This window comes from Scleropages formosus, chromosome 8 (genome assembly GCF_900964775.1).
Source record: "Scleropages formosus chromosome 8, fSclFor1.1, whole genome shotgun sequence".
Lineage (NCBI taxonomy): Eukaryota > Metazoa > Chordata > Actinopteri > Osteoglossiformes > Osteoglossidae > Scleropages > Scleropages formosus.
In genome coordinates this window covers 26,873,678-26,896,921 of record NC_041813.1, presented here as the reverse complement: position 1 = coordinate 26,896,921, position 23,244 = coordinate 26,873,678, and the positions used below count along the sequence as shown (strand labels likewise).

Below are 23,244 nucleotides of genomic sequence, written 5' to 3'. Positions count from 1 at the left end.
AGACTCCACAGTCTCCTCATGATGGATGTGTGGTTGTGGTCCTTGTGCCCCCACAGTGTGGCCCCTGGCGTAGAGGCAGCATGAAACTAACACGAGGGATGATGCTTCGCTGGATTTCTGGTACTAAAACACCTTCGCACTGACATCAGCCTTCGATTTTGTTCCAGGTGTAGTAAAACACAAGCTGTACTTTAACTGTACTGCACAGTGGTGCAGCAGGTCACTCTAGATACTCACAGCAGGACTATGGGTTTGGCCCTAGGGCTGAATTTTGCTCAGTCTCTGTGGAGTTTGCACGTTCCCCCGATATATACGCGCTTTTTGTTTTTAGGGTGCTCTGGTTTCCTCCCACAGTCCAAGGACAAGTGTTTCAGGTGAACTGGTGACTAAACTGCCATCAGTGTGAGTGTGTGGGTTACACTGCTGCAAAAAAGGGTGAATGACAGGGTAGTTTACTGGAGTGCATCTAGCATACTTTGTACAAAGGAATGTGCTAAATATGATATTAATATTAACCTCCACTGGGTATATTGGGGGGGCTTTGATTGGTACATTTTCACTTCAGTTTTACTAAGTTAGTTTTAAATGTAGCAATGTATTTTACACACCCCACTCTCTACCTCATTCTCGCTGCATCAGCAAAGAGAGTTGGGTCACATGGCAGGACACTTGGCCACGACTCCACGGCAGCGGCACTAGCGCTCCCCTCTTTGGGGGATCGTCTACACGGGCCTCAGCGACATCTTTTTGAGCGGTACCATGTCATAAGAACGGTGGAAGGCTCAGAATTATGAGGCGAGGCTCCTGTGTTTGCACCAGACAAAAGGTATGAGGCACACGTTCAGCAGGCACCGTAATCGCTCATCTCACAGGCTACGTTCTGGAAGGACGGACAGGTTATGTTCACGCTGGTTATGTTCTCCAGTGGGACACGCTGCCTTTCCCCACCACACACCCCTAATTTTGTGACAGTGGAGCAGGAAGTAACCATGGCCACGATAAGCTCTCCCTCACACTCACAAACAGCCACAGTGGGCTGGCGGAAACGTTGCCTGGGCTTAATGGCTTGAATTATGGTCTTGCTGGGGGCCTGCTTACAAAATTCCAACACATCGAGTTCTGTTCACACCCCGCTTCCTGTCTCAGATGGCCAGACACCCCATTGCACACACGCACTCGTTTCTCTCTCTCTCTCTCTCACACGAGCAAGAGCTTTCATTTGAAAAATATACATTTTAATAAAATGCTACATCTTTTAATAATAACAATAATTAAAGTAGCAAGTAATCTTTAAATGGAACAATATATAATTCATAATTAACAGTGTAGAACAGAAGCTTGGCCAAAAAATAAAAAATAGAAATCATAAAACCATTAACAAAAGTCATCAACATGAACATGATGATCACAAGATTTCGAATTCAAAAATCTCTTTGAAACATACGAGCCCTCTGAAAAGCAAGGGAATATCGCACCCTGAATCAGGGCAACACATGGCGGTCCACGTAGGCGTGAGCTCTGCCCTCTGAGCTCCGTCCTACACCAGCAGTGAACTCTTTGCTGCGCATCTCCAGAGCAAAAACCACAGCGTGTACAGGAGCAGTTGTCGTTTTTCCAGGCAACATTGTGAGAAACGCACCAAATGAGGCGTGAACGCGAACGGGATGGGGCTGGCAACACTTCCACTGGCGTGTGGTTTTAAGACCACGGAGCAAAGGGCAAGAAGCCTGCGGAGTCTGCCAGGATTCGGTTAACAAGCAGCCTCACCTGGTGTTCCAGGTGTTAACAGCCTCGCGATCCCAGCCCGGCCCGAGGCCGCAGGGGAACTGGACGCCCACCCCAGTCGTCTACATTCACCTCTTTAGGGAGGACTTTGCGTTGCTATAGATTGTTTTGGCGTGCTCGCCGTTGCCAATTCGTGTAAACACATTCTTCTCGTCTGTTGCACCATGTTGGCGGTCGCGGTTCGCCTGCCCCGTTCGAACTCCCACCACGCAGCGCCGAAATCTGCGCCCTGCGCAAAAAAGGCACTTGTCACAACAAGAACCACAGTGCAGCAACTGGCAGATACACCCATGGAAACAGATACAGAACGCACGTGCAGAGCAAGCAGCACTGGTCACTGGTTATGCTGGGGTGGTTTGGAGCGCAGAGGAACACCGGTCTGCGGTTCACCTCCACAGAGACCCCTGGCACAGCCTGACATGTCAAAGGGGCCTGAGTCTCTGTCCTTGCATTTTTAAAAACAGCGGAAGGATGTCGAGCATCCTCTCCCAAATATCAAAGCAGCTTGTCCATCTTGTGGACATTGGGTAAGAGACAGCAGTTTAATAAATATTCACTAAAAACTTCAGTTGCATCAGTATCTTCGCTGTACAGGAATATATACACCGGTGACACACACCTCTTGTGTGTGAGCACATGGAGAAAGGCCAGCAGAACAAGTCAAAAGCTGGGCTTGGTGTCAGTTCTCTGCGGGTCACCAGGCATCCATTTGCATGTGCACGGCAGACATTTCCATGACAACAGTTGCCTGTGTCTTTGAAAAGTGGTCTTAATCCTAGTGGTGATCCCATCGTTCAGTCCAGCTGCTCCTCATTCTCCATCCTTCTTGCCTTTCTAAGGCTACTTGGTTTTATAAAGGTTCTGAAAATGATCTTCACACTTGGAACGCTTCGTCCTTCCATGCCGTCTTGTGCATATCGTTTCCTGGATATTTAAAGTCTCTGTAGCTTAACACACAGAAAGACCGAGCTGCACTCCTCAGACAGCAAGTCTCTCGGGAGGCGGCCGTTGCTCCTAGTATTCGGGGCGAGGGTTTCAGTCCATCCTCTCCACTTTGCCCAAGATCTTGCCCTCGTACATGGGCAGCACAGCGCTGTCGTCCCACACCTCCTCGAAGACCGCCCCGCACTCGAACTCGTCGCTGGCCTTCTTGAAGTAGTACCTGCAATGCACAAAGAACAAACCACCTCAAACAAGTGCCGCCTACTGATTGACAGGTAGCTGCCCGCTCCGCTGCCATTCGTCCCCGTCGTCACACATCAACACTCAAACACAGTTAAAGTAAAGAACTCTTTAGCTTTTTTTTGTCCTCTAACGTCACCTACGGTAATTTACTCAAGTCAGCGCGGCGCCTTCTAAATGCACCGCAATCAAGAGCCAAAACAAAGCGGCACTGCTACCATTCAGTGGGGATCGAGGTCAATTGCAAACCTTCCCTTCCACCTTTTTATTTGGTGGAAAAAGCCTGTATGATCCTCCATGCATACATACAAAAAGAATACTAATTAAAATAACCGCCCCCACAAACCGCCTCTTTGTCCAGACTTCTGAGGAAGCATTCTGTCCAAAAAGGAGTCCTTCCAAATGAAAGGGGCTCCTGCTGCCCCCTCCCGCCACCGTGCGCCTCTGTCTGCCGGCTTCTAATTAGGCTGCTGTCAGATGAAGGGCTTCCCTTCACAAAGGCTCACTTTTAGGGTGCCGGAGAGTCTGTGCTCGTCCCTCCGTCCATGCGACGTGGGTACCGTCGGCGTTCTCCGTGTGACTTTCCGATTATTGGCGGAGTTTTGAAACGAGACTGGCTTTCTCTGCAGGAACGCCGTCATCACCGCCTCTTTCTGGCCCGGCCCCAGGCCTCGGGAGGCTGCAGCAATTCAAACTGTAGGGTTCGCAAGGTGGCCAGGTCAGGTAACTAAGGCCACATTTAGGTATAACCATGACTCTGCTGCTCTCCATTCTTTCTTCAAAGCAGGAGAAAGAAACCGTTTCTTTTCAGGCCGTCTCCGCTATTCCTCGGAATCCACATTTTTAAAAAGTCCGACGAGGGAAATCCAATCCGTACAACGCGTCACAATTAGCTCGGAAACCCTGCGTGTAACGAAAGGGCCGCTTAAACGGTATCAGTACATCTGAACAAAGAGTCACTTTCACTCACGACGCCATTGGTAATCACAGACTAGGTAAGCAGTACTTTTATTAAGACAAAATAAAAAACCCCGCAAACGCATCGCGTAACTATGACCTTATTGCTCGGGGGAAAGAAAAAGGAAATGGCAACCTTATTTGCTCAAAAAAGGCTTTCCACTGAAACATGTTTTGTGTGGCAAAACTCTCTCCGTGAAACATCTGGCACCAATAGAGTCTGGCAGCTCTGGCGGTACTCTTTTCTGAATTACTGCCATGCTGAAATTACTCAACTCCACCTACTTTGTGCTATTAAAGCCATCAGTTTCAAATCCATTTTTCTACCCAAGAACAGACAGCATGAGTACATAACTTCAGGTAATGAAGTACACACACACACAGGCACATGCAGACAACTGCATCCTCACGCTTTATTAGAGCCTTCTGAAGAGAACATGGTCGTGTTAAGTGAGACTAGCAGCGTTTCTCAACAATACAGAGTGAAAAATGGCTTATGTAAAATCGTATCTTCCGTGGAGTTTGACATCTGAAATGAAAACCTCTCCTTCCCGCAGAACGAGGCACAAAGGTCTACGTACGCTTACACGCTTTCGGATTTTCTTTAAAATTTGGCGACGCGATCGCCAAAGAGCCAGAGAGCCTAGCATTTGCCCGAGCCTTTCTGCGCAGAACGAAAGTCGAGCACTTCAAAGGCGTGCTTATTAAGTATGCCTCATGATAGAAATCAATACCAGATGTGGCCAAAGGTTAGCTAGACATGCTTTCTCTTTCTTCAGCAAAGATGCCTACCCCCTTTCTTGGCGTTCCAACAATAGGGTGAGATTCACTCTTGAAGTGCCCACACTTAGCTCGGAAGTGTCCAGAAAAGGCTTCCTTAAATTACACCTTAGGACTTTAATAAAACCTGGAGCTGGACGAGCACAAAAGAAAATATTCCATCTTCCCATAGTGTCTGTTGCTAGCCTCGAGATTGCAACAGAGAAATTATTTAGTTTCTTAACAGACTGCTTTACCTCAACTCAGCAGGACATACACACACACACACACACACACACAACCCCATAATTTATACAGTATGCTGTATATATAACCCATTTTTGGTCAACTACATATTTCAATGGTTCAATGGCAGGAGCCAATCTGCAAGCATTTTGGCCCAAGATCAACAATGATACTGTTAGACAGTTGCTGTCAAACCTGTACTCAAACCCAGTTCTGCAAAATGCTGCGTGACTGCAAGAGGCGGGGACAGCCGATTTACCTGTAGCTGCCCTTTTTGCGGAGCTGCTCTTTGAAATGCCCCAAAGTCAAGCTATGAGTCTTCATCATCCTCCGGTAAGGGATCTCCTCCCCACAGAAAAAGTAGGTGACAATGAGCTCTGAGCTCGGGTAGCCCTGGGGAGCTGCGGTCTTCCTTGGCTCTCTGGACCTGTGAATGTTCACCCAGTTAAGAGGGGTCAATACCAACATGTGACAAGCCCGGTCCAGAAGAATTACACAGCTTCTAAGTGACCGTATATCCAAAACATGGGGTGGCATGGTGGCACAGCGAGTAGCGCTGCTGTCTCACAACACCTGCGTGGTGCGAGAGGATGTGGGTCGACCCCCACTCAGTCTGTGTGGGGTTTGCATGTTCTCCCCGTGTCTGCGTGGGTGTGCTTCAGTTTCCTCCCGCAGTCCAAAGACATGCTGCTGAAGGTTCACCCAGAGTGTGTGTGTGTGTTCCACTGATGTGTGGATGAGTGACCCATCGTAAGTAGTGTATCTAGCAGTGTAAGTTACCTTGGTGAATAAGGTGTGTGGGCTGATAACACTACATAGGGTTCACTGGAAGTCGCTTTGGGTAAAAGTGTCGAAATAAGTAAATGTAAAAATTTCTTTGCTCAAACACATGCTAAATTAAAGGTTTCTGTCAGATACCCCTGTTGTCCCACATACACAGCTCAATTTGCTTTTGGAAATTTAAAAAAAAAAAAAACAAAAAAAAAAACAAAAAAGGAAATTGGATAAAGCCTTGCTTACTCTTCAGCTGCAGGCTGAGAACTGGACAGAGAAGTGCCATTCTGGATAGATGCAGGCTGACTCCGCTCTCGCGGGAAACCTGGTGTGGAATACCTGCAGGAAGCGGACAGTGTCAAGTTAGCAAAACAAAGCAGTATCGTGTCATCACTCTCACAAGCATTTTCCTACCAGTGACCTGGACAGTAACTTAAAACAACTCTTGGTGGCGTGCACGAAAACCTACCTTGTTTTAGGCAATTTAGACACCTCTTCGAGGCGCCGGCAAGCCTCTTCCAACTGGGCCAGCGTGTTTGGTGGGGGCAAAGGGGGCATGGCAGGGTCCTGGACAAAGGGCTGTGATGGCTGGACTGTGCGTGGGTGCCCACCACCCCCTCCCCAGCTGTGGGTGCGGAGGTGCAATGATTCCCCTGCATGTGGCTTCCTAGTTCCCTGAGTACTGGTGATTAAAAAAAAGTGTCAGCACATAATGGGGAAGAAGTGCCATCAGTACACAAGACATTGACTTAGTCAGCTAGCAACTGTCTGTGGTCGTTCACCTGAAGATTTTAAAATTTAGATGAACACTCCAAAGCAACTAAACAGAACCTACAATCCTTAACGCCCCCAGCCCATCACCAATATGGCACCCATACCCTCCATGCCATTGAACACGGCAACCTACAGACATACCCAGTGGGTTTAGGAAGAGTGCTCACCTTTGTGACCGATGCCTTGCCTGCTTCTCGCTTTCAAGAATCCATTGCAGCACACTCTGGGAGCGGTCCGCACCCTCGGTGGGAGGCTGCAGCGGTGCACCGCCTGCGCATCCTTCCCCTTCAATGTTTGCCTGGGTCAACCCTTCATCAGTCTTGTGTGGTCTTTTGGGTAGGGTGCTGTAACGCCTACACAATGCCATTTAAAATTACAGCAAGTTTGTATTAGTACGTTTTAACCTAAGTAAACGATACGCAAATCAAAAACACGCCTGAATGTTCAATAACTACAACGAATCATCACCACTCACAATGACAACAGTTATTGAAAAACACAAGTCTACCCACCCTCGTTGGCCTTCTGCAGGACTGCCAAGGCCACTGCCTCTGGGACAAGAACAGAGACCCAGCATGTGCCGGGCTGTCTCAGCCCCCTCTGCTGCCTGGTCCCTGGCCCTCAGCACATCCTGTTGCTGGGCGTGACGGTGTGGATGATGGTGGGCATGCCGTGGAGACTTGCCCATGGCGAAGCCTTGGCCACGGGAGCCCCACGGGTCTGGTGAGTGATGACGTACTGCGCCCGGGGACTGGCAACCAGGGGTCTTCAGCACCCGGGAGAGGTGCTCATCCAGGATGGCTTGTGGGTCCTCTTCACAGGCACTGGGGGGCAGTATGGAGTGAGAGCTACTTCCAGAAACCTCGCTCTCATCCCTCTCTTCCTCCTGGACATTTAAAAGACAGATTAAGTATGAGAACCTTGCGGTGCTTCTGGATATTCAGAATATACTTGGCACCCTCAGTGCCACCTGCCAGCAGACAGAACCTCACCTCCTGGATCTGTTGTAGGCGCTCCTCAAGCGAGCTGCGAGCCTCTTGCTCCCTCTGCAGGCTCTCCAGCCGCGCAATGAGCTCTGCGGCAAAGACTGCTGGCTCCACGGGTGCCACATCCCTGGGTGGTCGATGAGTCCTCTGATGGGTGGAAGAGATGGGAGGCAAATGTGAGCCAAAGGAGAGACCTAGCAACCTGCGGCACTCTGGAGCATTCCCTTGGACATGGTGTCATGAGCTAGTGCCATCAATAACCATTAACAATGCTAGTCAGTGTTGGCTTTGGCTCTTGATGCTACCCCCACCCATCTGCACTACCCCCACCCCCAGTTCCCCCTGGCCTGTTCACGTGGCAGGGCAAGCGAGTCATTGGCACAGACTGTGAAGTCAGGCACCTTCAGAAGCCCCTTCCCTTACACATCAAATGCAGCCGGGGCCAGCAAAGGCAAGGCCTCTACATACCCACAGAAGAAACGCAAGAGAAAATTAAAAAGAGCGAAAAAATAAGATTGAGAGATGTGCGCAGGCAAGAAGGAGGGGCCTGGGCCAAACAGTGCGAGATCAGAGAAGTAGCAGCAATTTATTTCCTGACTGCATGCTGGGCACCTTTGAGGTACAGTAGCAACTTCATCTTTTTCCTTCTGTGCGTGGGGTTTTTCTTATTATTTTGTGCTCCTGCTATCTTGATTTCTCTCTTTTTACTGTTCCTCTCATGTCTTTGTAGAAACGATGAAGGGAGAGAAGAAAGAACAGGGCCACTGGCAAATCCCACCAAGCTCCCGGTTCATCATGGGAGAAGAAGCCATCCCACAATTGGGGATGGGGGAAAACTAAAAACCAGAGGTAAAGACCAAACACAGGAGTTGGGAATGACTTGAGGAATAGAGTCTCTTTCCATCTAGCCTTCCATACAACAGAGAAGTTAAGATTTGCGAGAGGAGCAGATCGTGTTGGTTTTTTAGGGACTTCAACCACTAATTAAAACACCCTGACAACAACCTTATTCCAAGAGTGCTGTTCGACATGCTAAATTGTAAGCATTAAGCCTCACAAATGTCCAGTGTACATTTATTTGACCAGTTCAGGTATTTTTTTCCCTTAAGGCCTTGCTTTAGTGCAGAACAGGGCACTGTAAAGGTGTATATCCACTTTCAAGACACTCACAGGAAAATGAGGTAGAGACACTTGGCCGTTTATCTTCATGTTTCGATGCATCTCCCTCTGCAGTAGCTTCCTGGCACCCAGCTTGTAAGATGGGATGCCATCGCTATGGTAGACACACAAGGAGCAGAGTCAAAGCCGGCTCATCAGAACATAATGAACAAATATTTTGAAGACCTCTTGATCAAAAATCAAAGATTAACCATAAACTGCTAGAAATCAATTTTTTGACACCACAGTGACAAAGCAAATGCTGCTTTTCCTGAGTGAAGACTCTTGCTTGACCAGCATGAAATTAATTTCAGTCAAAGACAGCGTGTCACAAACAATACACAGATGATGTGAAATGGTGTTATTTGAAAGTTTCGAAATGGAAAGCAAAGCTGACAATGTAAGGGTGACGCGAAGGTGAAAAGGCACTCGATACATCAGCTTTAAGGGATCCATCAACGTAAGTTGCCTGCACCTATCATGCAGGGCTGCCTTTCGCAGCCACTTTAATACCCTGCTTCACAAGGTCATTTGTGGCACAAACTGCCTCACCTCACCTGCTCCAGTGCGGACTGTAGGGCAGACCCCAGTGACCGAGAGCAAAACTCAAGAGCGAGACAGAGCAGATCAATGCAGCTAAAATCATCACTACTCAATTCCAACGAGTTTGATGTAAGCATTAGTCGGGGAGGGGAGGCTACTTGAATGGCAGTTAGCTCATCTCCCATGCGTTTGCTTTCTTAAAATGCGCTCATTTTTGAATTTGAGAACGAACATCTAGTGAAAAGAAGAAATCGTCTTCCTTGAATCTTTCAACATCTACCAAGAAAACAAGAGCGGGGGGGAACATATTGCTGTTACACAATTGACATCTGAGCTCTAAATACTTGTAGAATGCTCCTGGATATTAAAGGCTGGTGCAGAGAATAGTTTAATTATAATACATAAGAAAGGTCGTTTTACTCTCAGTTCCATTACCCCCAACAAGTCGGCTGACGTTTAATCCGAGCCAATTTTCGCAGCCCCCATTTTTTTGAAACTTTGAAATGTGTGACCTAGCCCAAATGCAGTTTTTAACTGTGGCTTTGAAAGCGCGTGCTGGCGAGCACAAGCGCTCAGCCCAATCTTCGCCTGGCAGCTGCTCTGCATGCTGCCTCTGATCTCAGCCACATCAAACGGCTGCTTGGTAAGATAAGGTGACGTTTGAAGCTTGCGCAGCGATTCCCCCGTGTCCAAGTAAACCCAGAAATAAGACATTAAAAAAATTAAGAACAAAAATGTGGGTGTGTGAGAGACACTGTGTGGTTGGGGTGCATCTACAAATTACATTTATTATTGCAATAATGCTCTTAAGTCACTCACTGATAAAGGCTTGGTGAAGAGCTCCGTTACATAACACTGTACCAATAGATTTGGGTGTTCTTGTATTGACAGAAACAAACCAGTCTGACCAACTATCAAATGTACTCCACGAACAGGGGTCCCTCTCGTGTTTTCTTGTACACGCAGGATTCGCCCCTCTTCTCACTTCTGCTCCTAAGCAACAAGAGACCCTCCATCACTTCTATCTGTAAACATTTCTCCCCCCCCATCAGACACACCCTTTCTCCCCCGAAAACACACATGCCAACGAAGACCACCATTGCTGCGGCCCTAGACCGCAGGAGGAGCCCGAGTCCAACCCTGGTGGCTTCATCAGGCCAGCTAAGACAACCGTCATGGTGCACCAAGAAGGCAGGCTGCTGCCTCTTTGTAGCAGCTCCTTTGTTGACCCTACTTTTCACTGGGATCTCCCTAGTCACTACTGGAAATGCATTTCAAAGTGGCCAACCAACCCTTCTCACTCCCCCCGCAAACCCCCCATGATGGAACAATGGCCTGAAAGCGATTCAGTTAAGCCTTTCATCTAACCCCCAACCCAATCCATGCACTGGGCTATGCATCCATGGGGAGGGGGGGACCTTATCCCAACACTCAGCTGCAGGTGACTTCTTTCGGGAGCCCCAAAAATGAATAAAAATGGTGCAGAATCAAAGATGGTGTGACACTGAGTCAACGTAAGCAGCTATCTAGTTATCATTAGCTGCATTCTGCATGGTCCTGTACGGTGAAATTTGGCAAGTATAAGTTATCCCCAGTCAAGAAAGAAACAAGAATGATGAAGCAGTCACAGCTGAACTGCCGAGTTCCTTGTGAGAATCTGGTAGAGAACTGAGACGACCCAGCAAAATTAAAATTAAAATCAAGTGCAATTTAATTTAAGTTAAACATAACGTGCGTGTATCTAAATCAGTTAAATGCATAGTAAGGGTGAGGCTGATACTGGACAAACCCCAATCCACCTTTTGGCGACAGGCTAGAAAAGTTAGTTTGTTTGTAATTTACTATTTTAATTTTTTGATTTTAAAAAGGTCATTTGAAAAGATTCACTACCTTCATAACATTTCTAAAATAGAAGCCTATGTTTAGATGCCTACATGACAGGATGTCACTTCCTGTCACTCATGCTGCCTGTGTAAGTGCTGGTCAAAAACGAAGTGTAAATTTAACATTTCACACAGACGCAGGCTGAACAAACAATATTTCAGTCTATAATCTCGATCTCACTCCAATTTCAACTCAGACCCTGTAATATTTATGACTGATGGAATCCTCTCTCGTACATGTAACCGAACATGTGTCCTCCTCCCTTTGTCATTACTAGTTTGCTGTTACTCCACCAAGAAAACTTTTATTCAGTAACTACTGCATATATCAGCTTTATGCAGCAACATGGTCTCACATGTTTTAGAATGGGGAAAAATTATTTCAGTATATACCGAAACAACATTCAAAGTTAACTTTGTTCTCCCACAGCACACCTACTGTTCCAGAACTGAAAGGTGTGTGGTGGTTAGAGTAACATGAGTGAGAAACAAAGACAGAACGTTTGGTTGTCCTGATGACTATGAGTATGACTGCAGGGATGAAGGAACCAACAGAAGAAACACTCACACGCTGCCATCTGTCACAGACATAGAGTCGTCCGTCAAGGCATCGCTGGAGACCTCGCTGTCGTTAGCGCTGGATGCCGGGGCAAAGACGTGGCCTGTGTTGATGTGACATGACTTCATCTGGTCACCGCTGTGTCTGTACAACCTGAAAAGCCAACAAGAACGTCTTGAGAATTTAACTAGGAACCTCTGATTTAGATACATTACGCATACCCGCTCTCGACGTGTATCTGGAACAAGCGTCTTCATGTCTATACACATGCTCTTTCAAGCTTCAAAACGAGGATCTCTGGAATGCCACAAGCATTCCATAGCACTGAGGGGGTGTCCTGGGGGTTGGTGGAGTTAGAAGAGGCTTAGCTGTCCTCCCAGCAAGGTACCCTGAACAAGGTTGATGGGGGGAAAAATCTAGAAAGGTGTGCATCTGCGTGTGCACCACGCAACAAGTGCCACGTGACCCTCAGTTCCATCACGTAAGTCTTACCTTAATCCTATACTGACATTTATTCATTTAGCCGACACTTTCCCCGAAACTGACTTGCGATGTTCAGCTACCAAAGGGGTGCGGTGGCGCAGCGGGTCGGACCAGGTCCTGCTCTCAAGGGGGTCTGGGGTTCAAGTCCCGCTTGGTGTGCCTTGCGACGTACTGGCGTCCCATCCCGGGTGCGTCGCCTCCCCATCCAGCCTTACGCCCCGAGTTGCCGGGTTAGGCTCCGGTCCCCCGCGACCCCGTATGGGACAAGCGGTTCAGAAAGTGTGTGTGTGTGTGTGTGTGCGTTCAGCTACCTCTAATTATTTTCCCATTTACACACAAGGATCTTAATCGTAAACACGCTGGGTCCCCCCTTTCCTCCACCTTGCTCTTGTTGCCATACAGACCCTTATATGTGGAGTACAAGGGTGGGAAGTAACTTCTGAAGAAGACTGGGAGGTGGGGGCACGCATAGCATATCGAAAGCCTTAGGCCCCCTTTCAGGCACAGACTGTATCTTCCGAATGTGAGGCTGCCATTTACCGCGGTTCACCCCATGTTTTTCTCTGTCCGACCATCTCCGTCCCGCTTACCCTGTACTTCACGGAACCGCATCCCTCTCTGTTCATAAGAGACAAAAAGCCGAATTTCAAACAGTAAATAAAAACAAGAGCGCGGAGAGGATTACTGGAGATCCGGACGGGACCGGCAGCGCGTTCTCCGAGGGGGGCTCATTTCTCCATAAAAAGGGGGGATAAATGAGTTCCACATGTCTTGGATGGAAAGGGCTCTTCCACACAAGGGATGAGGGAGCCCATGTGGCCCAGTGCAGCAGTGCTACCCCAGTGGAAGGACACACACACACACACACACACACGTGCGTTTCAGGGCCTGAACTTAATCGGCCCCCAGGAGTCCTTTACATTCCCGAAGGAAGCAACACAGGACTGTTGACACACACGGTACCGTCCATACAAGACAAAAAAAGGGGAAGAAAAAAAAACTTTTTTTCCTCAAAGCTGGGAATTTAGTTTAAAAGTAAACCATTTACATGCGCGTTTCTCCACTGGAAAGTGGGAGCTGATCAGGAACCGCAAAAGACACAAGTCAAGAATAATTTTCAACCGTCGCGTCGGGCGCGAAATGTCAAATGAGGACGGAACACAACTGAACTTAAACTAGGCTGCAAAAACCGTCCATATCGCAACCAAATAGCTGAAAAATAATAAGTGATGCGAAATCATCAGAAGTCGCACCTTTCCTGACGAGGGCCTTTGGCCCAAACTAAGCGATTGCGAGCCGTTCAGCTCGCGGTCGTACCTACCTGCGCGCGCCGTCCTGCGCGTCCGCGGCTCTCGGCGCTCTCGCGGACAGCGCGGGAACTGAGGGCGCGAGCGCCTTGGCTTTGAAGTCGCCGCCGCCGCCGCCGCCGCTCCACTCCTCCTCCTCCATGAGCGTGGGCAGGTATCCGCACACAAGCCGGAGCCCCGCGAAGTCGGCGGGAGCTGCCGCGTGCACGGGGCTCTCGCAGCCCGCGCGCGCGTACTCCACGTATATGTCCGAGGCGAGGAAGGTGTGGTACGCGCTCTCCTCCATGGCCGCCTGCACCTCGGTCTGCGCCTGGTCGAACATGGACGAGTCGAGGTGCTGCCGTTTGATGCTGTCCCGAATGTAGGCTTTGGTGGCGGGCTTGAGCCGCTGCGCCACCACGCCGCTGCCCTCCACGTAGCGCTTGTAAATGGCTTTGGCGACCCGCGCCGTCTTCGCCTCCTTCAGGCTCATCTGCCTGAAGCCGTTGCAGGCGAACCAGAAGTCCACGGTGTCCACGCACTTCTCGCGCTCCAGGAAGGTGCGGAAGAGGTGCGCGCCGTCCTGGTCGCCCAGCAGGGACAGGAGCGACTTGGTCCAGCGGGCGAGCGGGGAGTCCGGGGAGGCGCTGCCTTCGGGCTCCCCGAGTCCGTCCTCGTTCCTGCGCGCCGCGGAACCCGGGGCGCCCGGCGTCGCCGCCACCGTCGTCGCCGCCGCCGCCGCCGCCGCCTTGTGGGGCGCACTCCGCGCTCTCGTCGTGGCCTCCGCCGGCTTGCCGGGGCTGCTGCGCGGCGTGTCCCCCTCCTCCCCCGGGACCGGCGGCCGAGGGGCATCTTCTCTGAAGCTGCTCACGAAATGGTCCGAAAGCGCGCGCTTCATGGCGGAGACGTCGACTCGGGCTGCTCGACGGCCACCACCACCGGGGGCTCCGCTGCGACGACTTCGCCTGTCAGCTCAGCGGGGGGCGTCCATCGGTGCGCCTTCTCCCTGCAACGGGACCGGAGCGATCAGCAGCGAAGCCGGTACCGACCCGAGCGAGGCCAACTAACTAATCAAAACGGACCCACGTTTCAGACTCTGTGCACTTTCACACACGTTCACAGACACACACCGTTCCGCGTTAGGACGGCGAGTAGCGCTTTTATTATAATATAATAGCGCCGAAGGACGTGTTGAGCACCGCAGGCCCGGACACGCCGCCGCTACTGAAAGTAAAACACGTACAAGCATTTTAATGAACATAACGCCAGTTCGCTGAACTGTGACCAGTCCGCCGAGGGACAAGGACGAAAACGCGACTTGCCGCTGAACTTCGCGGATTGCTATCGCGGGGGGGGGGGAGACACACACACACACAAGGGGAGAAGCTCGCGCCGGCACTCATGCGCAGAAGGAGCGCACTTAGCGGCCACGTTCCGGCGACCTGTCCTGACTCTAGAAGGACCAGGTCCGTCAGCGAGTACGCGCAAACAAGAGTTTGCTCCTGTGAGCCCCGACAGCGGGATAAAACATAAAGAGACTGCATAAAAGCAGCCTAATTATGGACTTCACCCAGCGAAAGTAAAAAAAAAGCGTGGAAAAACTACAATTATTAAATTAAAATGCGGCTTGCATACAGGTAAGTACACTGAGTCACTGGACAAACAACAGTTGCCATGGAATTCCGAAGGTTTTCTCACATGTGACATTCATATAGTAAGTAATTCGCACAGATTATAACAATTATATGAATGAGACAAAATCTTACGAAGAAGTCGCAGCATCTCCAGCGTTAACCAAACTTGGAACAAAATTATGAAATCGTAGCCATAAATACCCGCGCGGAAAGCGGTCTACTTCTTAAGACAATCTCCTTTTATTTGTTTGCAGGCTTCTCCGCCGGCACGAGCTGTACAGCGGCTCCAAAGCAGAGGTGATTCTCGATGCATGTGATACAGAGGTGTCCAGTCAGTGCAGAGGAGGTGGTCTGTCCCATGCCACAAGTGACCCCCTACACACACACACTTTTCCACTTCCCCCACTTTCCACAACTGTATCCTCCCAGTCCACCGAGGCTATCATAAGTTAAAATGAGGGGAAAGGAATGCGAGATTTTTATCTAGCTAATTAAACATCACGTTTTTACTTCGATGCGAGTCAAGGCGACAGTGAGTAAAGCACCAACTGGCTCCGATCACACACACATTCCATTAACTCACCATCGATCCGTGACGTTTTCGTGTTTTCCTTAAAAAAAAACAAACCCTCAGTTCCTTCCACAGAATAATAATAGTAACAGTAATAATAATAAAGTAATCCAGAACTTCCAGTCAGCGGCCGTTTTCCAGAGATCCGCTCAGGTCTGTATTCTTTGCCGTAAGCGGAATGAAAAGGACGGTTTTGCCCCAGAAAGATCAGTGTTTTCCCTCCCCTCTCTCTCTCTTTCTCGCTCTCTCTCTCTCTGTGTGTGTGTGTGTGTGTGTGAGAGTTGTTTCGAAGGCAGCTGGGCAGGGAGGCAGATCTCCTCCAGGCTATTCCACCACGAAATGGGCTCGGGGTTTAACTGCACACATCAAAGTAAGGACCCGACAGCCCGGTCCCGGAAGATACTTAAAAACAATAATTCCCTGTTCGCTCCTCGCTCGCGAAATGCGACGTTCCGAATCGCCACCTAATCCAGGTACGCGGCGGGGCGTCGAACGTCGAGTTCAGACTCACACATCCGCCGAGGCACGCGAAGGTGTTTTTTTATTATTCGATTTTGGGAAGGCGAAGTTGTTACCGAGTTGCGAGGACCTTATCAAAGGCGAGCGATCTCGAGCCAACTCCCCGAGGCTTCGGAACGTCAGAAGTAAATGATCCGCCGCCCCAGTAGAATTATCCTCGCAATCCTTCTGTTGCTACATAAACTTAAAAGACACAGGGCCTATTTTTTTTTTCTTTTTTCTTTTAAGGCTCAAATATTTTTGCGCGTTAACCCCTTCGTCGCTGCAGCGCACGCGGGATAACAGCTCTTTAGGGGTGAGCTCGTTGCGCGGCGTACATCGCCGAGAAGCGCGCTTTAAAAAGTGCATTTTCTTTAAGCGTGCTGTGGGACAAAGGCGGCACAAGACATAAGCGATAGCGCCCTGCCAAGAACTCAAAGAGCAACATTTCACACATGCAAGATTTTCAACAGGCATCACTTCATATGTTGCACATAAGATAAATGCATTGCATGAGGGCACGGAACTAAATAAACTCATCTTTGTGTAAACATAACACAATCTAGTTTACACTTAGAAGAGAAAGGAAGAGGGGAGTGTGTATGGGGGGGTGGGGGGTAGACCTTTTTGCGTTTTTCATGTGCGATAGCGCCTAATTGCGGAGATCTGAGAGGGGAGACGAGACGCCGGTCTCACCACATGACACATCAAAAGCACACTGCGCTTTGATGTTCAACAGTAACTTTGGGGCTCGAGACACAATGGAGTAAATGAACTCACGTGACAGGGACAGTTCAATGCCGCCAAAAAGCAAAAAGGGATGTTACATTGTTTTCAGAATAACCCAAAACAGCACGACCCCCTACCCCCCCCAGAACGGTCCGACTGGTTCTCCAGCTATAAATTAGCTTCTTTGGGTCACGCTCTCCTTTCTGTTCAAAATCACTCCTATAAAATCAGCATCAGATTATACCCAGACACTTAGTTTAAAACTATAGTGACACAACACAGTTTCTTGTAACACACACTCAGAGCAGAGCGCCTTCAGTGTTGTAGATACAACATGACAAACATAGCAGAGTCACGTTTTTAGGTATAAAACAAAATCTTAATTTGAGCATGGGTTCATCTAGTGCTAAAGCCTTCGAATCCAACTGATCGGTTGAACTAGCGGATAATTATGATGGCTAATTCCTTTTGGATCGTGTGTCACAGATGAATCTACGCAACAGTTTATGTCCACTAATGATAAGGCCTTTAGCTGGAAGTCTGTCTTTTGTGGAAGTCCTTACATAGCAGCTCTGATTGCATCTGTGCCCATTTTCTACTTTGATGGCTTCAGCTAATGGGTCCAGAAATCCGTAGCATCATAGTTTTTATTGACAGGGCTTGGGGAAAAAATCTTATTGCTTATGCACACTGCATAATGAGATAATAGTTTTTGAACAAGAGTCAGATTTCATTGCCACCCCTTTACTCAGCTGGCAAGAATATTTTTTTTTAAATGTCTAGATCACTAGCAAACTGTCCACAAAATACATCAAAGCAGTTCAAGGGCGAAAAAAATCAATTGCAGGATTAGTGGCAGTTGGCACTATTTCACATTAGGATGCAACGGTTGCCCCCAAAGGTCACTGACGAAACTGTGGCAGCAGCTGATCTTGTAGAAGGTGGGACTTGGGCCAACAGATGGTGTTTAAGGAACCAGGATAGTGAGTCCTCCAGAAGTTTCCACCCTCCAGTGATGTCTTTCTTGGTTTTCTCCACATCTGAAGTCTTATTTTTTGATTCTAGGTTATGTGACGACGTACTCGGATCTACCTGTAGACCAGTGTTGTTGAGGTGCAGAGTCATCGTCCACGTGTAACCTCATCCTGACCTCTTTGTGCCATTCAGATCAATTCACAAGCAGGCTTGAGACGTTAAAAAGTGCCAAACAGGATGGAAGTTATGGAGTGCTGGACTGGACAACCGCAGGTGTCTGTCTGTGATGATGCCATAAAAAGGGGTTAATGGTAGGCTAGCGGGGGTGGTGTCACTGTGGCAATGAGATTTCACCCCAAACTTTTGCCCTAACTGATGGTAAATTTCACTTTGCATTTGCAGGACTAATGCTGGGCCATGAAATTCTAAACAGCAACTGATGGTGGAAAGGTGGTCATTGGCTTGCGAAGGACATGGCAATACGGGGCAGCTTGTCCGCTTGTGCACCAACTTCTCCCCATTCCTCCCGTTCGTTACGGTTTATTGAGGACCCAAAGGCATAAATCACCTGAAGAGTGAAGAGCCCCAGTGTGTTCCACTTGCCGTGTTGGCTGCAGGATCGCCATAAACATCAATAAACAGTAAGCTCATGTGTAAGTGTGCCCGCACTTGTCTCTGAACGGGCCCTGTGATCAGTTACTGCCCTCAATTACCGCATTGTCCCCCTGGGTTTGCGGCTCAGGGCCGGCCTCTCAGCGGCCCCCTTTGAAGTCATTATCCCTTTATCTCAATCCAGACCAAAGAGCTCGCTGAGGACAATGGAGCATGAGATGGGGGAGTGGAAGGCGGGGCTTATGACAATTATCAATGAGGTCCTATGCGGAGAGCGAGCGCGAATGTCCATTTCAGGGCCAGAGAGAAATGGCGAGAGACGGAGCGCGCACCAAGGAACCCCTAATGCTGGAGCCGGTAGTGCAAAGAGGGGCCCGGCCACAGCCGTCGATGGACGGAGCTCCAGCTGTAATGAGGGGAGGGGGAGGGAGGCACGCGGAAGACGCTGGAGACGGGAAGCGTGCTTGTCGGAGGAGTCGGCCGGCGCGTGGGGAGAGAGGCGAGCGCACAACTGCAGCACAGAGCGAAGACGCGCTTTGAAGTCGGACATGCTCGATAACACCCTTAATGTTAGGGAAAGCTACACTTCATTAGCCTGTTACGGGCTGCGGAAGGGATTTAGGGTAAATTTGAGTAAATCTGAGTTTTTCGCTAAGTATATAGGAAGGGGAAAAAAATCATCCAGAATTTCTCAGGATGTATGGGAGTGGGCATAACACAGAGATGTTGATAATACAGTAAGCTGTAACGTCACAGTGTTATTTTTCCACACGCACAGGAAGAGATCCAGCATCTTTGAGGGACAAGGTCTGTCTTTTTCATCCTGTTATAACTTGTAGAGTTCAGTGTTTAACTATAGCTATGTACATATAATTATCTTTTTAAAAGCATAAAACCAGGCCCAAATTTGTGTTTTTCAGTAAAATAACCGTAAATGGGACTTCCAAGAAAGGGACCTGACAAGGTGTCTTTGATACCCTGGAAACCAGAGGTGCCGCTCAGAAGTTTTTCTTTCCCGCTCTCCTCGTTCCTTCACGAATTCTGCAAGTCCAAAGCTGAGAAAGAAAACTGAACCGACTCTTCACGTAGCACGGATTACACCCAGTTCCAGTTTTGGAATATTTTACATTATTTATTCACTTTGCGAAGTCTTTCAGTGAAAAGGACTCACTTGTCAAACCTGTACGCTTACACAGCTGTCCACTTTTGCAGCTGTTCAGCGGAAGCGAGTGAAACGGGACAGCACATACCATCTTGGGACCTCAGTAAGGTAAATTTAGTTTCTCGACCACTCCACTAAGACAAGGAAGGTCTGAAACGCATTATCACGCGCTTCAGGTACGTAGCTTGGAACACGCAGTACGCCCGTTGATGGGTAGAAACAGAGTCCAACGGGTAAAAGTGGTATAGCGGTAACAGGTCAAAGAGGGCAGAGTGGGACGCAGCCTGGGTGGGCTGCATGGTGGGAAAGCGCACAGCACGATGCTTGATATTCATCGATGAACACGCTCTGTGGTCTGTTTGGACAGAATTCCAGGGGATTTGGTTGAGGGTGGGCTACAAGGCAGTCCAGCGGAGGAACGCCAGCTTCCTTGCAATTTATCTTACAGGGATTCGGCTTTGGCCGCTGCAGCGGTGCAGGACCTCACCTTTGAAATTATTTAAAATTACAGTGGAACGAGAGGAACAAAAACGTGTGCATGTAGAAGGGGAAAAAAAAAAAACAACACAACAAAGGAGAAAACAATAGCCTGGAGATCTGCTTAATTCCATCTATGGAGCAGGCGCAGTGTGGAGGTTAGTATAACTCTAAAAGCCAGGATGTGTTTGTGATGTTACCCTTAACGATTGCCGCTGTTAACATGTTCTTCATTTCCAGAAGGAAATCCAGATGAATGGACACAGGAGATCTGAGATGCAGTGCTGAAACTGGGGTCAACAGGGTTGTAGGGCCCTCACTCTTTCACCCTGTCAGTGTGCAGCCATGTGGCTTGCAGGTCTGAGTCTGATGAGATGGAGAAGGAGGAAGCAGACCTTTGACCCTGACAGGGTCCCGCTAACTTCCACAGGGACACATAACCAAGCCACAAATATAAACATGAGCAAGCAGCCCCCCGCCACACCCCGCCGTAAGCCAGCCGCAGTTTTAAAATGTATATGAGCTGATGGCTCAGCAGCGATTACCCTCTGCAACCAACATGAAAGAGGAGGAAAGGATGGTGGGTAATTTCCTCCTCTGACCTCTCACCTGCTGCTTGTGTCTCATGCAAACAGAGATTTATGCACCTAGTGGCTTGCTGTTGCTGATGTAAGGAAGGGGGAGAGTTTCCTTTAAGGAATACGTCTCTGAGGAAACGGCGAAGCACTGGCGAAGCCTGGGTAACACTGCGCCATAACAGACACCCCTGAATATTAAAGGCTATTTCAAATAACTGTAGTAAATGAGCTGCTGTCTCTCCTGTGTGGAGTTTACATGTTCTCACTCTGTTTCCCTCTGGGTGCTCTGGTTTCCTCCCCTACTCCAGGTGAACTGGTGTCTAAATTGTCTCTAGCGTGTGTGTGGGTGAGCGAGAGTGTGTGGCTTGTCTGATGGACTGGCATCCTGTCCAGGGTATTGCCCCCCTTAGCCTTGCGCCCAATGCTTCCAGGCTAGGAGCAGGGAGCCATTAGGCACAAGACTAAGGGGGGGGCAGTACCCTGGAGGAAGTTATTTTATTTCCCAAGGAATAAGTTATTTTTCTTGTCTGTTCCTAAAGTAAATGGTGGGGTGGAATAGAATATGCAATGTGTATAGTAAACGGTGCAATTCCAAGTGAATCTGACTTTCATATGAAGATATCCAGACATCTTTTCCTATAATAAACTCAGGTCTGTTTGAGAGGAATTCACTAGATTTCCAAGATCGTATATTTAGCCCGTTTTCCTGTAAATTTGCAGCGTTAAGCTACTTACAACTGTTTATCCATTGATACAGCTGGGTAAATTTTTACAGAGGCAATTCAAGGTAAGTATCTTGCTCAAGGATACTACAGCCAGACGTGACATTAAAACCTGGGTCCTTCAAGTGAAAGGAGGCAGCTCCAACCACTGTGTTACCTGCTGCCCCTGCTTATTTTCTTTTTTATTTTTACTTGCGGGCTAATGTGCAATGAATATCCACAAGAATCCTCCTTTTCACCCTGCAGCCCGAAAAAAAATCATCCACAGGAAGAGGACCGTGCCACTACTGGGCGTACGACCTAAAGTGCACCTCCATGTACCCATGCAGATGTATCCCAGATACGTTCATTAGACTCAGCAGGGTAAAATAATCAGTGATTTAATTTGGTGATACACTACTTTCCTGCGTGTGTTTTTTTTTTTTTTTTACAACAGGCTTGAATGATTACTGACTGCATTGTTTGCTTCACATTGTTACATACAGAGAAAATAAAGTGTATGTATGTCTCAATATGAATGTGGTGGACAGTTAATTTATTTTACATCATGTTTAGATTTTAACTGGTTAAAAAAAAAAAAAAAAAAAGTGCAACAATTTAATAAGTGTTAGCGCATCCAGAACACTCGATTTCACAATTTTTTTAAAAATATTGCATGATAAAGTAGAATCAGTGAGCAAAGCCAAACATGGGCACAGTGAAATTAAGAAAAATTTTTATATAAAACATACAAAAATGTTCCGTATACGAATAAATATATAGAAAAGCAACACATTAAAATGGCAATAAAATCAGTGGCACAGTGTTGGGATGGACCAATGGACACTGCATTGACCCCTGTGACATGGATGATGAGTGAAGGTTGTGTACCCCGTAATCTTCACGTAGGTCCCAGGTGATCTGAATTAAGCCCATGGACTCGACAAGGTCACCTGAGAGCGAAGGAAAACAGACAGACATGGAATGAACTATAAAAATTTGCGACAACTGCAATAAAATAATTTGAAAGTAGAATCTAGCTCTGAATGGCACAGTGCTCTTGAGAAGGACGCCGAGCCCGAAATGCTGGAGTAAAAATCCCTGCTGTATAAATGGCTCAGAGCGAAAGCTATGTAAACCGCTCTGCAGGAAAACTGCGAAGCAGAACAAATAAATAGATACCAATTAGCGGTATGTGGTACATTTATTTTGTCTGCGGGCACAGGCTCACGGGACCGAGGGCTCAGCTGTGGCTCGTGTTGATACAAATGTTTTGTCAGTCTGCTGATAAAGTTGGTGTCAGGGACGGTAGGGAACACTTATGGGCGAGATCATTGTCTCCTTGGTTTGAACCCACACCTAAACTGGGGTGTAACAAGAGCCCTCAACAACAACACAGGAAAAAGTCAAGGTGCTGGGGATCCTTCAGTCATCTCCTCCCGATCCATCCCCTTCAGAGCTCAAAAACATTCAGATACTAAGCAAAAGAAACAAAAAAGGAAAGGAAGAATGGCGATTACAGAAAAAGGACGACGAGCGTATCAATCGAAAGCTGCTGAAACAAAGCGACCGTTTTCCTCCTGGGAAGCGTTCCCCCCCAAATAAAGTAGGTCCGACTCACACCAGGTGGGACTTCAACGGCCCACGGAAAGTAGTTGCGAAGAGCGAGGGTTGGATGGCACACAGTTTCCTGTGTGATGGAAGACCCCCACAAAACACCTCAAGTCCATGTGGGGTCTCCTTGAGTATGTGGATATATTGGAACCGAGTGAGTGCATCAGCGGTAGGAGAGGGTATTCCCTCTGAAGGTGTGTGTGTGTGCCAACAGATGCTCACCTCCGGCTGCGGTAGCTGTCCAGTTCCTCTTGCAGGACTGCCGCTCTCTTCTGAAGGAAGCCCACCTGCCGCCCACAAAGAGAGGTAACTATGCAT

The 23,244-nt window shown here is 48.4% G+C and overlaps 2 protein-coding genes across 6 annotated transcripts in view; both read right to left on the bottom strand.

The window, feature by feature from the left end:
• Nucleotides 1–1,342: 1,342 nt before the first annotated feature.
• LOC108936851 (axin-2-like) lies at nt 1,343–15,905 on the bottom strand. 2 transcript variants are annotated; one of them, XM_029254479.1, is made up of 11 exons: nt 15,593–15,905; nt 13,411–14,381; nt 11,616–11,759; nt 8,634–8,736; nt 7,470–7,610; nt 6,990–7,363; nt 6,645–6,830; nt 6,173–6,385; nt 5,950–6,042; nt 5,189–5,356; nt 1,343–2,947 (listed from the first exon to the last, which is right to left on the bottom strand). In XM_029254479.1, the coding sequence occupies exons 2-11, from the start codon at nt 14,271–14,273 to the stop codon at nt 2,821–2,823; spliced, it is 2,412 nt and encodes an 803-aa protein (XP_029110312.1). In that variant the 5' UTR covers nt 14,274–14,381; nt 15,593–15,905; the 3' UTR covers nt 1,343–2,820. The 2 variants fall into 2 exon arrangements, with proteins under 2 accessions (XP_029110312.1, XP_029110313.1); XM_029254480.1 differs by lacking the exon at nt 15,593–15,905 and adding an exon at nt 15,211–15,400.
• Nucleotides 15,906–21,956: 6,051 nt separating this feature from the next.
• The window catches only part of cep112 (centrosomal protein 112), a 53,616-nt gene continuing 52,328 nt past the window's right edge, over nt 21,957–23,244 (bottom strand). For 2 of the 4 annotated variants that reach the window (XM_018756075.2, XM_029254461.1), the window contains exon 26: nt 23,145–23,213. In XM_018756075.2, the coding sequence (XP_018611591.2) occupies nt 23,145–23,213 (69 nt within the window). Of the gene's footprint in view, nt 22,266–23,144; nt 23,214–23,244 lie in introns of those variants that run through there. The other 2 variants (XM_018756094.2, XM_018756085.2) reach the window with 2 other exon arrangements.